Here is a 13,052-nt window from a genome sequence, read left to right as displayed (position 1 = left end):
GTGTTGGGGGGCTTGTCAAAAGTGATAGAATCAGATTTTGATCCACCATCCTTCAGAAAGTGTGTACTGCATGGTACTGGCTTTAATTTTCAATATGAAAATGATCCCAAACAGCTAACCCTGGATAGAAAAACACCACGTGGAACACTATCAGTCATGGATTGGCCTCCCCAGATCCTGGACCTCAACATTATTAAAGCAGTGTTGGACGATCTTGACAGAGAATGGGGGGGGGGGGGGAGGCAGCCAAGAGCCAAAGAAGAGCTTTAAATGTCCTTCAAGAAGCCTGGAGAACTATTTCTGAAGATGAATTAAAGAAATTACAGCAACATATAAAATAAAATGCTGGATGTCTTAAGCCTTATATAACATTAAAAGCACATTAAATAATAAAGTACACATTTATTACACAAAGCTTGCACACAGGTGCATCTTAGGCCATGCTTATGACCATGCTTCCTAGCAACCACCTATCAATGGGCTATGTTTGGGCTAATTTATGCACCTATAACACATAGTAAAAGTTTAGATTCACAACACTATATGTAACTCTGTAACATTTAAAAGCCCAATTTGACAGAAAAGTGATGAGAAGACGCACTCATTCATCTCAGTGCTTTTTCAGTGACTGTAGTTTCATGTGGAATGATGTTATTTGGAATTATTAAAGGGTTTTTGTCCCAAGGGGAGTAATGGTTTTTAGAGCAAAAACCTACTGTCTAAAACCATTTGTCAACTCCAGAACTCACAACCTTGTTTTCTTTCAAATTACTTGATCTTTGGAGTTTTGTCCTGCTTATTGAAATAATACCATAGTGCCCCAAACTGTAAGTGACTCATCTCTGAATCCCTTTCTTCGTGGGAATAATACTGCAGTGCATTTTTATCTGCTTTAGGCTTTTCACTGAAAAGCACCAACATGCTCTGTAAAGAAATACATTACCCACACACTGTCCTGAAATATTAATCCCCTTTGAGTGGAGTATGTGACTACTAATCGGTCAAGGACAGGAAAAGAACCTTACCCTCGGAGTGGTGGGAGAGGATGAGAAGGTTCACACAGGCGGCACCAGCTCCAGAGCCAAAGATTGTGATTCTCTCTGGGTCTCCTCCAAAGTGGCCGATGTTTTCATTGAGCCAACGCAAGGCTTGGATCTGGTCCAACAAACCATAGTTCCCCTTAGCAGACTGATCCCCGGTGCACAGAAACCCTGCAGGGCAAATTAGAACAAATACAGACAGGAAAAGAATGAAAAAACATAGATTTTCCCAAATGAAGGATCAGGGCCCGATTTAAAGAGACGGGATATGTGTATATCTTTTTCCGTGTCCCACACAAACAGAAAATGGCATCCTGTCATTGTCAGGAACTTCTAAGCCTCCAACTCACTTCAAGTCTGTGGAGATTTCACACAGAAAGCTTGCCAAATTACTCATTTTTAATACCCACGCTGAAAATACAACACAGTTAAGAGAACTTGTCAACAGAGAGAGGAGGAGAGCAACAGAAGGCATGTTTCACCTACTTCCAGGACACACATTTACACAGTTGGTGCACACCCACAACAAGATAAAATAAACTGAACAAAATGCACACTTCTCAGAGCCGTGGCTGTAGAGGTGGAAGATATACTGAAAAAGAAAATCGTGTTCAAGCATGTTCACCCGACTTTGATTTAGCCAAGTCTGCTTAGCAGTATTTACTCAGGCGCTTCCTGTGAATAAATACAATTTCCTATCCGGTCGTTAAGTCTGACGTCACTAGCCGTGTCTGGGCCTAAACTCCGCTGCAGGTCCATATATCAAACGATCACTATGGCATTACTGAGAGTTGAAAAACTGTCTAAAGTCTTTCATCTTTAATAAAATGATCAGCGTTCTGCTCTACCAGGTGTAACAATTGAGTTTAACATCCAGGCATCCATGAAAACGGAATTTATGACATTTAACGGAGTTAGAAGTTAGCAGGAAGTTAGCTTGCTAGCTTCTATCTAAATACAATATAGCATGTCCTGACTGTGGGGTTTTGGAAACAAATTAAAACGTACAGCTCTGTTATCACTTCCAACATAAATGAAGACAGAAAACTAAACAGCAGTGACGTTTGATGTGCTACGTGACCGCTAGCGGCTCAGCTATGTTAGCATAATATAAACAAGCTAACTTTTTTTCCACTCGATAAAAGTTAACGTGAGTGTTCTCGGTGGTCAGGAACAAATGTAATCGCATGGCGGGATGCTGTAAAAGGACCAAACTTCAGCCAAGAGAACAATTGAGATAATCCATCCACAATACGAGGTTAGTCATTCATATACTGCACGGGCTGGGGTGTAGTTACATCCTAAGGTTTTAAAAACTGAGCTTAAATAAATGATTAGCGGTAATAAAAGCCAAGGGAGGTCAACAGTGATCACTGACTGTTTTAGGAGCTTTTTGAGATTAAATAGAAGAAAATACAAAACATTAAACATGTTAACAACACAAAAGCCATATTAAACGCAGACTACTTTAGGCCTGGAAGTAGGATTCGTCACGTCATCACTGAACGACCGGATTGTTGCCTATAACTAATACCAGGGGGCAAGATTTATGGAGACAGAGTTTTATTATGGCTTAGATCTAAGGGTCATATAAGGCACAAGGCTGTTTTGATCTCAATTATGTAAAATGGGGCTAATTTGGAGTGAATTTTTAGGGAAAAAAAGGACAAAAAATGGCTGACCGTGCAAGTCGGTAACCTGCGGCAAACAAAGATGCTCAGCTATCTCGTCATGCTAATGTGGTCGCTCTCTGTTCTGACTGTTTTCTCCACAACACTGTTAGCAAACAGTAAATTACCCTGTAGGATAATGTAGTTATTTGGTGCCACTGGTCACTCTGTGTCAGTGACTGTTATCACTGAAACATGGATCTCAGTTCAGGCTGAGTCTGGAAGCCAGCTTGCTAACTTATTACGGTAGTGTTAAAAGAAAATCCTGTTAGTGCAATGTTATAACTTTTTTAATAACACTTAAAAGCCACTTTGCTAAGACTTCATGATGCATGCAGACTGCACTGTTATGATACCTACTGTATTATATACTCAGTGTGAATACACTGACCTATCCACACTGAGCCTGGTACAGCATCACCACCTGCCCATGTGCACTGTGTTAACTTAGAGTCTGTAAACAAAGCCAATGACAGCTTAATGGGCTGAACATGGTTCCCTGTTGGCAGTGCCTTAGTAGACCGTAGGGAGCTATGGACAGCCCGTCTACCTGCAGTGAGCATCTGCTGCCAAATGGAAACAGTGTCCAAAGTTTGTGGTAAAACCAGCCTGTGGGCTACTCTTACTTGTGCTGTTCAAACATGTCAGGAGAAGAGCAAAGTCATAACATATGAAGAGCTGAAGTGAAACTGAGTGTTAAAAAACAATGAAAAGTGTCCACTGCAGCCATCATCTGTGCTCTGCTGTATTTTTAACTTGTTGTTAAAGATGTTTTGCTTTAAGCTTGTCCGATTACTGGTGAACTCCCTTCCCTGCTCCAGTCCAGCATCTCATCTACGTACAGCTGATCTATGAGGCGTTGAGCTTTTGGAGGCTTGCACGACACCATGTTTGCAAAGGTTGAAAACCCCTCACTCTGTAGGCAGTCTGAAGGCAAGCGCCTACGCAAGCAGACATGACAGCAGTACTATAAAACAAGAATAAGATAATTGTTCCACTGCATGCCCTGAGTCCTACCACAGGAGAATGCCACCATCACTACAAAATCACAATATGATGCATAAACATGTGTGAGATGCTTTGCATTGATGGTTTATATCTGAATGTGGGACATTTACTGGGCAAAATATGAAGCGGATCAGAGTGCGTACATTTCGAAGTGGATTGTAATACATCAAATATATCAAGGGAATACTGTTATTTTATTTTAATATACATTATGCCTATTTTGCAGATATCATTTTTGGCGTTCTGAACCCTGTGCTGCCTTTCTAACATAAGACGAGGTAAAACCAGCCAATAAGATGTAATGTTTAACCGGTAACAAGTTTTACAATACTTGCAATGTGGCAAATGTGTTGGCTTTGATATATTAGAATGATAATAACCCATTTTCAAGCCAGGACTGTTCATTCAAGAATTAAAACACCAGTCTTTGAAAACCAGGCCTGCCACATCAAAGCAAAGCCTTGCCCGGCTAAACTAATCAAAACGAGCAGGTCAATCATCTGGAGGCGGGATCTTTAGTGTCCACCACTTTAACATCAATTGTCAAGGAAAGAACTCAGAGGGACTAGCTGGACTCGGAGCATGAATGGGGCAGTAAAGCTCTCATGGCTCTAGGCTTTTCCGATTTCCAATTGCAAGGCTCAAATTGTCAAAACTTGCAACTTAAAATGCGAACGTGAAGACTGAGGAGGCTTTAAAAAAGACTTTTAGAGTAATCTTTCTAATTTGGCAACCCTCTAATATGTCAGATGTTCTCTGTCATTAAGAATGTATGTACCTCTGTTAGGTCATAGCCAGCTCAACACAGCCTTTTCTACAAGAAAGTGTATCCCTTCCAGATTCACTATTCAAATAGTTATAGTAAGAGTTATAACAATAATAATAGAGCTTTAAGGTATTGGCCCAAGGGCAGTTGGGGCACAAGCACTTGGGAAGGGACAAAAGTGTCAGAGGTCAGGGAGAGGTCAAGGAAAAGCTTTCAAAAGCTCCAGGGTGCTTTGTTCTAGTTAGACCTGGGGTTCAAAACATAAGGCCCAGGGGCCAAAATCCACCCAGCAAAGACTCCAACCCAGCTCCCTGGACTGGATGTCTTTCACTAAACAGAGCAGCATTTCTCTTCATTTCTGTAGAAAAACTGTAAAAAATAACTTATTTTTCTTATATTAGGATATCTAAAGATTAAAGTTCTTTCCACTGACAGAAAGGGCGGCTTTACTGGTTTGGCCCGCTTAAGATTAAAGTGGGCTCCATGTTTCCCACAATGTAAAATGAGTTTGTCATCCCTAAATTTGACTGAGAGAAAAATGAAGGCTAGCATAATACTAAAGGATAGTCTAAATCAGGGGTGCCCAATCCCGGTCCATCCAAATGTCATACTTTCGTTTGGATGAAGCCAAGTGACCCAAAAACTCTGGGAACACATTTTAGTTCATTTAGACCAGGGCTGCCCAATCCCAGTCCTCGAGAGCTACTATCCTGCAGCTTTTAGATGCATCCCTACTCCAACACAGCTGAATCAAATGGTTTGATTACCTCTTCAGCATGCCATCATGTTTGGCAAAGGCCTGATAACAAGCCATTCATTTGATTCGGGTGTGTGGGGACAAGGATGCATCTAAAAGCTGCAGGACGGTAGCTCTCGAGGACTGGGATTGGGCAGCCCTGGTCTAAATGAACTAAAATGTGTTCCCAGAGTTTTTGGGTCACTTGGCTTCATCCAAACGAAAGTATGACATTTGATTTACGTTTTAAAATGGTATGACTTTGCTTACACATACAGCTAGTCATTGAATGTGGCTATCTTAAGCATTCAAGTATTCACACATCCACAGGAAATCTTTAAGGAAAATGGAGCTCTCTGCTTCTATCCGACAATAATTTGTGACTTCACCTGCTGGATTATACGAAAGCAACCATCAGACCTAAATAACCCCATCCGCTGGTTGGCTTTCCAGATTGGCGCTTGCTTTACACTCTGAGACAGTCCATATATAGTTCAATAAAGATGACTAGTTTATGACCACATGCTACTTTACATAATGCAGCCAAGTCTCAAATAGGTTTCTGAGCAACGTCATCAAAATGTACCAGGAGGCTGAACACAAATCAAGATGACTGGGAACTTCTGGCTACATGTAAAACCCTTTTTAGCGGTTTTAAACTGCACAAAGTGACCAGAGCAAAATACTGGCCACAATCCTGGACTTTGCACTGGAATTAGAGGAATATGTGCACCTTTCAAGTTAAGACAATGAACCTTGTTGGTATAGGTTTTTTTTCCAGGGGAACAGTACAAACATCGTTCTCTGTGATCAGTGTTTCAGTAAGCAGTCTGATGTGCAATGTCACTCCAGTCATCTTTAATAGAAGACAACAGTCTATCTGGCCTATTTTTGAGAAAAAAATCTTTTCACAGATGTCACGAACAACTAATGGCACAAATATGTAACCAGAATTTGGGCATCTGCGCACCATAACTTGCGCAGAAAAAGCTGTTATTACATATTGTTGCTTCCTGGCTTTTGCTCTGATTTAGGACAGAGCTCCAGATTTATTACTAATTCCAGGCCAAACATTGTTTGGTCTGTGATGCGGTGCTTCCAGCATCAAGTTTCAAAATATCTTGCCAAAAACCGACAGACAACTGTCAAAGGTGAAATGTAGTAAACCGTGAATTGCTTTGGATAAGCCACTGGTGACTGTCACACCCAAAACAACAATTATTTTTCTGGTTTCCAGCAACTGAACACTGAAAATAACCATTTTTGGTTTCATGACATTGCATTGGCATGTTTTCCACCTCCCTGCTGCACATGGATCCTAGATTGTTTGTACAGTATGTCACCTAAACGTGCATAGTGGCTGAATAAATGTTTACCGTCGCAGGGCAATGCACAGCATAACCTTGCGTATGCAACTATATACAAGGTCACAGCCACAGTGTGTTTACATAAACTGTGTTATAATACTTTCTCCTGAAGCAGTATTGTTTTGTGAACTAAATTCCCATTCTAGATGTTTTCTCGTGCGGACAAAAGAAACACACTGTATAAGAAACTGAGTTAAAGGGCAGTTTGTAAAAAAAAAAGGTGGTATAGCTCAGTACAAAGGGACAGATGGTAGGAACAGACAAAGCACATTTTCAAGTGTGTTAAATAGCAAATTAAGTTTTATTGTTGATGATTATTAATGAAAGTGATGGCGATGCTGATGAAGGTAACAGCAGCCATGATGACAGTGGTGATGATAACCTGCCAAATTGACCTTTCTACTACAGTCAGTGTGACACAACACAACTCTCATTCCACACTCTTCACTGTACTTACACTACAGTCAACAAGCACTTGAAGCCTGGAGTGTCGTGTTGGGTTAACCTGGCTTAATTGTGATTCACATTACAGAGTGCACAGTTATTTTGCTGACTTTTGGGGGTTTTCTTTCAATATGACTGTTTGCCTTGGACAAAAAGTGCAAATTCCAGCCACGATGACAGCTGATGTGTCACTTTATCATAGCTTAAAAAAAGTAAAAATCTACGTTAACTTAAAGTCAACATTTGACTTGTAATGAGCATTAATTAAAACGTTTTTTCATTCATTTTTATTTTGGAATTTAATCCTCAAATGCTGTGACAGGATATTTCACATTCAAAGAAAACACTGCAATCAGCAAAGTAAGCAAAGAATATGCAACCTCAAAGAGTGACCTCGTCTTGAGCAGGCAATAATGTTTGTTATGAAATGGCTGTAATGTGATAATGATTTTGAAAAGAAAAAAGTATGATTAAACTGTAAATGGTAAAATGGTAAATGGCCTGTATTTGTATAGTGCTTTTCTAGTCCCTAAGGACCCCAAAGCGCTTTACACAACCTGTCATCCACCCATTCACACACACATTCACACACTGGTGATGGCAAGCTACAATGTAGCCACAGCCACCCTGGGGCGCACTGACAGAGGCGAGGCTGCCGGACACTGGCGCCACTGGGCCCTCTGACCACCACCAGTAGGCAACGGGTGAAGTGTCTTGCCCAAGGACACAACGACCGAGACTGTCCAAGCCGGGGCTCGAACCGGCAACCTTCCGATTACAAGGCGAACTCCCAACTCTTGAGCCACGATCGTAATATAGAGATAATTGGATTACCAAATTTATAAGAAACCACAGCTGCTGCCTGTCTCTATAGTGCAGTGTTTAGTGTTGGATGGATTATTAAAAAACAGAAATCATGTCTCAGTGCTGTAGCAGAAATATTACTTTGAAAGGATTAACCCCACTAATCAAGATATCACATGTTACTATGTAATTGTATTATCCTTGCATCATCCCAGCAATTGACTGGTTCTTAGCCTTATGTGGCTCTGACCTGGTAACATATTACCACTGACCTGTGCCGCTTATCAAAACCATGTGCACGTGGAAGTGTCTCCTGTCCAGCCAAGTGCTGAGCTGCCTGCCACAGTTGCCTGGCAACTGTCTAGGACTTCAGGCAAAATGAAATGGACAGGCACTCACGAAGGCACTCGGATACCCACATTCAAGCACTTCCATATTCAAGTACGCAAACAGCAGCATGCAAATGCACGTGAACTCCAAAGTCAGTGCATGTACATGCAGGCAACTTCACAGTATGTGCTAGCATGCTAGCTCTAGTGCCGCTCTCTTTGAAAGGCCGACATGAAGGGAGGGAATTCGGTTTATCTTCCACCATTGAAGATAAGTCAAACAAGTTCCCTCCTCTCCTTTCTTTCTCTTTCAGTAAGTTTTCCTTCTGATCCACCACCCACACCCCTCCCATCTGCTGAGTTGGGTTTCCTACTGACTTTAGTGCTGAGAACAGCAGTTTATGAAGCTGAACTCATGCATATTCAACACTTGCTTGAGGTAGCAGCCAAGGAACTGTGAGGAGAGTCATCAACCTCTAAAGATACAGGTTGAAGACAGTGAAGTGAATGGATGAAAGAGAAACAGAGGAGGAGTGAGGAAACCATGGAGGGAAATTTAAAAACAAACTGTATGATAATAACTGGAGCTTCCAATACCTCTGGGATTGTTACCAAAAGCTCTTTCCACAATGCATCTACTCTTTCTCTAATGTATGCCAATGAGGAGAGTCATTATAAAAGCTATTATTCCCAATAGATATCGTATTGCGTCTACAATAGGATGAAATATTTGCATTAGCTGGACTTTTATTCATTTTGGGACAAGATACAAAAAAAAAAAAGACCAACACAGAGATTGTTATTGGTATGTTGTGTCTTTACTCTAATTCTCTCTTAGTGAACTGCACCATTCAGAACATCCTCTGTTGTCACCCATATTTGTAAAAGTCATTCACACATTTTAGCCCTAAAACTACGCTCAGCCATATTATTGCTTTACAGAGATAGGAACATCTGCAGAGCAATTTACAGGACTGAACGGAATAACTGTAGTAGGTCACTGAACATATTTCTGTGAACAGAGAAGAAAGAACAATAGGAGAGGGAGGGGGGTGGAGTTGAGGGTGAAGGATTAAAAAAGGGAAAAAAAAGAAAGAAAGACATGAAACAGGTATTAAATCAAATATTGCCCAAAGCTACTGTCAGATGTTAACTGACAGACAGTAGAGAGGAATACAGTGAAGGACGAATTATATAATTTCATTGTGACGTCACGCAGGAGATGATCAGAGATGTCTACATTCAGAGGAAAGATGTAGATTTTATTTTATATACACAGGAAAGGTGATTGAAAAGAGGAAACAAAGCGTTCTTGTCTCTGTATATGTGAGTCACAAAATTAATGAAGCACAGGTAGAGGCATTATTATACAAAAAAAGGAGCGGGGAAAAAAACCCTTAGCAGATGGTGAATGTCTCTTGCACACTGAAGACTCTGTTTAGATGAGCAGAATAGAGTGGATTGGATCACTCAATACTGTGCACCGGAGTCGGGGATTATCTGCTATGTGTGTATGTAACAGTAGATTAATATGACAGGAGAAAATCACAATAGAAAATTCTTTAACTCAGAGAGATGCTATTGTAGTTCACCTCTTGCACATTCTTGCTGGATTATCTTTTTTTTTCTTCTTTTTTTTTGGTTACACAAATCTGTTAAATCTCCTTGTCGGCACCAAGGGTTTGATTTGAAGACTAGCTGGCAGGTCCGTTTCAATTATGCATCATTCTGTATGTCAAGTATACCCAGAAATGAAATTATAACGCAATTGGGTTTCACTTCCACTGAACTAATGTTAGTTCAGTACACCGCCCATAGGCCTCTGATGTCATTGTATTTATTACCTTACTTATCTCATTCAATTTTTCCTCACAACTGTCCACTCAAATGGCACCGTGCCATGCAATAACACCAGGCTGCCATGCAAATTTGAAAAGCAGCGGTTCAAACATCATGTTGCCTCTCAAGACTTTTCAAAGCTTTTCAAAGTTCTGTTTCAGAAACGCCTTATTGCTCATGAAAACTGCAGCCTGCCTGAATAAAAAATCAAGTCAAATTAAATGAATTAAGAGTCTTGAAACAGAGCCTCGTCTGCAGTAGGGGACGCAATTTTAATCACAGGGCTAATATTTCAGACATGAAGCTATTTTAATTAATGATATGGTGTCATTAATCATACTTGTTACATGTATCCACTCAGCCTCTTAATATGGCAGTTCAGGTGCCCAAGTGATTGGCAAACATTTATGTAATTTTACATTTACTTACGCATAATGGTATTTAAATGTGGATATTTCACTTTAATCACTGCCTCCACTATTAGGTAACAGTCAGATTAAGGCTTTAGCACTGAGTAGATGACACAAATGAATGCTAACACCAATTATGGCACAAAACGGGGACAGATTCATCAAGCTGAATGAAAAATCTTGCCATCAACCGAGATCTATCTGTCATGTAAAGGGGCATTTAAATTATTTAAATAAATGAACCTTTTTTACATTTCGCTAGTATTAAAAATATCTCAGTTAGTTTTACAGTTAATTCTATCCTGAAATCACGAGTTAATACTGATAATAGACACTGGAGCAAAGTTTTATCTGAAATGTGTAAATCACCCTGAAAAGAAGAAAATGTGTGAATAATGTCTTTCACTGCCAGAAAATGTTCCTCCTTTCTTACTTGTTGAATTCCTCCAAGGGAGGAGAGACGCACAGTCTTGAAATCTCAGATTTAAATTCAGAACAACTGTGAGCAAAGACACAGCTTGAATATCTCTGATGTTATATCATAAACATCTACGGGATACAAACAGAGGAATAGATTTCAGTTGCATACACTGGAAAGCAGCGCACAACAGTGACTGCCCACTTTTTTAAGCGCTCCAGTTCTGTAAGTGAATTTTGTCCTCGTTTAAAAAACAAACAAACAAAAAAAAAAACCACGTATAAATGTCTTGAACCAAGCCAATCAGCTACGAAGTGAATTATAACCATAAAAAGATTTGATTTGATTGTAAAATAAAATGTAAAAAAAAAAAAGAAAAAAAAGAAAAGGGCAAAAACACATCATTACGGTGTGATTGTAATACGTGTGAAAGAAATACTCATCCCAAAATACATTGCAGATGCAATGTAATACATTACACAGAAAACCACATTTGAGCTTCTGGAATTTAATCGTTTCTCATTATTGTAGTCCTGTAAAATAATATACTTGAATATATTTGGTAATATGTGTAGGGTACACCGCTCTTGTGGCTTCTAAAGTTTCACATTCACTATGTTTGCAGCAATCAGAGATGTAGCTGGATTCTGGGTAGATTAGTTCCGTAAAAGAAAAACAAGCTTGATGTCATACAGACCTGTGGTTTTTACAGAAGAACATGCCATTGTTTTACAGTGTTGTAGCTCATAGTTAGTCTACTTTGGATGGTTACAACATCACAATCAGTCATAATCGACTGAAATTTAGGTACTTGAGGCCTGGACAATTTAAGGTCCCTTATGTGTGGCATGTAGGTTGTAGAGCATCAAGTAAGGGGAGCTGCATAAATGATCCTTCTCTTATTTGATTGGTGCAGCTGTGTATTTGGCTACCAGCCTGCGACACAGATTGGTGTCAGTTTCAGTCAATATGCCTATAAGTCCTTAGGGTTCACTGAAAACTGTCTCTGGCTACTGATCCATGTGTCAAGAGCCTCATGCACGTTATAATACACATTATAAATAATGTCCGCAAAGCATTAAACACACTTTTGCAAGGAACAAAAATAACACGAAATGTGAAATATTTAGAAATATGTAATTTGTAGAGTGTAGATAGAGGATTTTATAGCTGAATCTACTCACAAACAGATAATGTTAGTTTTTGATTCTGTTATTACAGTGAATGCATCATCACTAGGCAAAAAGAAAAAAGAAAATGAGGGTTGTGAGAAGACTTTGTCTAGATGCAAAGAGTGGGAGGTGTGTTTTATTTGTATTTAGAGAGGAGCTGAGTGGTGAGAAGGCAGCAGGCTGAAGTTAATTGACAGCACTGGCTAAAAATACTGTTTATGTCATATTTAAAAGGATGTGTTTGAGAACAACAGGCAACACAATGTAAAGTGATTCCGAAGGCTGACTGAGCTATGCACTATTTATGGATGCACTGACACTGTTTGACTTGACTTTCACTAAAAATGTTTCAATGCACAAGATTTTAAAATAAAACATATTAAATAAAAGATAAAATGATAAAATTACAGGAGTGTCACAAACAGAGTACATGAGCACATCATTTTTAGATACGTCATTTTTACCTACCAGTCTCTAATTAATGAACAACTCAACTAAGCATAATACAGCGTAAGACATTATGAAGGCTTTTCTCTGCATTTTGTAATTATAAATACAAAGTAAGGACATTCTTTTCATTTCTGGGTAAGATTAGTAGAGCATTTTAAACAGTTAATTATACTGTTATCAATGGTCATGATAATTTGCTTACTAATGATCAAGGAACTGACCTCACAACCTATTTTATTCATTCAGTGGGCTAGCTTCAGTCATTGTGCAAATGTACTATTTATAAAGTTGGGGAAACCTGCAGTCAGCTGAGACCGAAGAAGTCAGTCAGATGGGTGACAGTGTTTCTCCCACTGAAAATGCTATGTCCGGATGAACAGAATCAACCATTTGGGAGTTAATTAGAATTTTTTTTGTATTTAATACACATGCAATTCAAAAACGCAAGAGATAAAAACATTAGTAAAGACTTGCTAGCTTAAATTGTAAAATGACTGATTTGATGCTATACTACTGTGGTACCGTAAGTGGTTTCAGATATCTCTCTTTGAGCACTAGTGTTCAGTTCAGTGTCCATTTGTACGTGTTACCAATTAAAT

The 13,052-nt window shown here is 39.5% G+C and overlaps 1 protein-coding gene across 2 annotated transcripts in view; it reads right to left on the bottom strand.

The window, feature by feature from the left end:
* The window catches only part of nlgn2b (neuroligin 2b), a 73,023-nt gene that overhangs the window by 9,659 nt on the left and 50,312 nt on the right, over positions 1-13,052 (bottom strand). For both annotated transcript variants that reach the window (XM_085420164.1, XM_085420167.1), the window contains exon 5: positions 1,026-1,211. In XM_085420164.1, coding sequence (XP_085276290.1) covers positions 1,026-1,211 — 186 coding nt within the window. The remainder of the gene's footprint in view (positions 1-1,025; positions 1,212-13,052) is intronic.

Source organism: Rhamphochromis longiceps, linkage group LG10 (genome assembly GCF_057381845.1).
Source record: "Rhamphochromis longiceps isolate RC_006_pf linkage group LG10, R_longiceps_female_GT1.1, whole genome shotgun sequence".
In the NCBI taxonomy this organism is placed as follows: domain Eukaryota; kingdom Metazoa; phylum Chordata; class Actinopteri; order Cichliformes; family Cichlidae; genus Rhamphochromis; species Rhamphochromis longiceps.
Note: the sequence above shows the minus strand (reverse complement) of the source record. Positions and strands in the feature narration are given on the sequence as shown.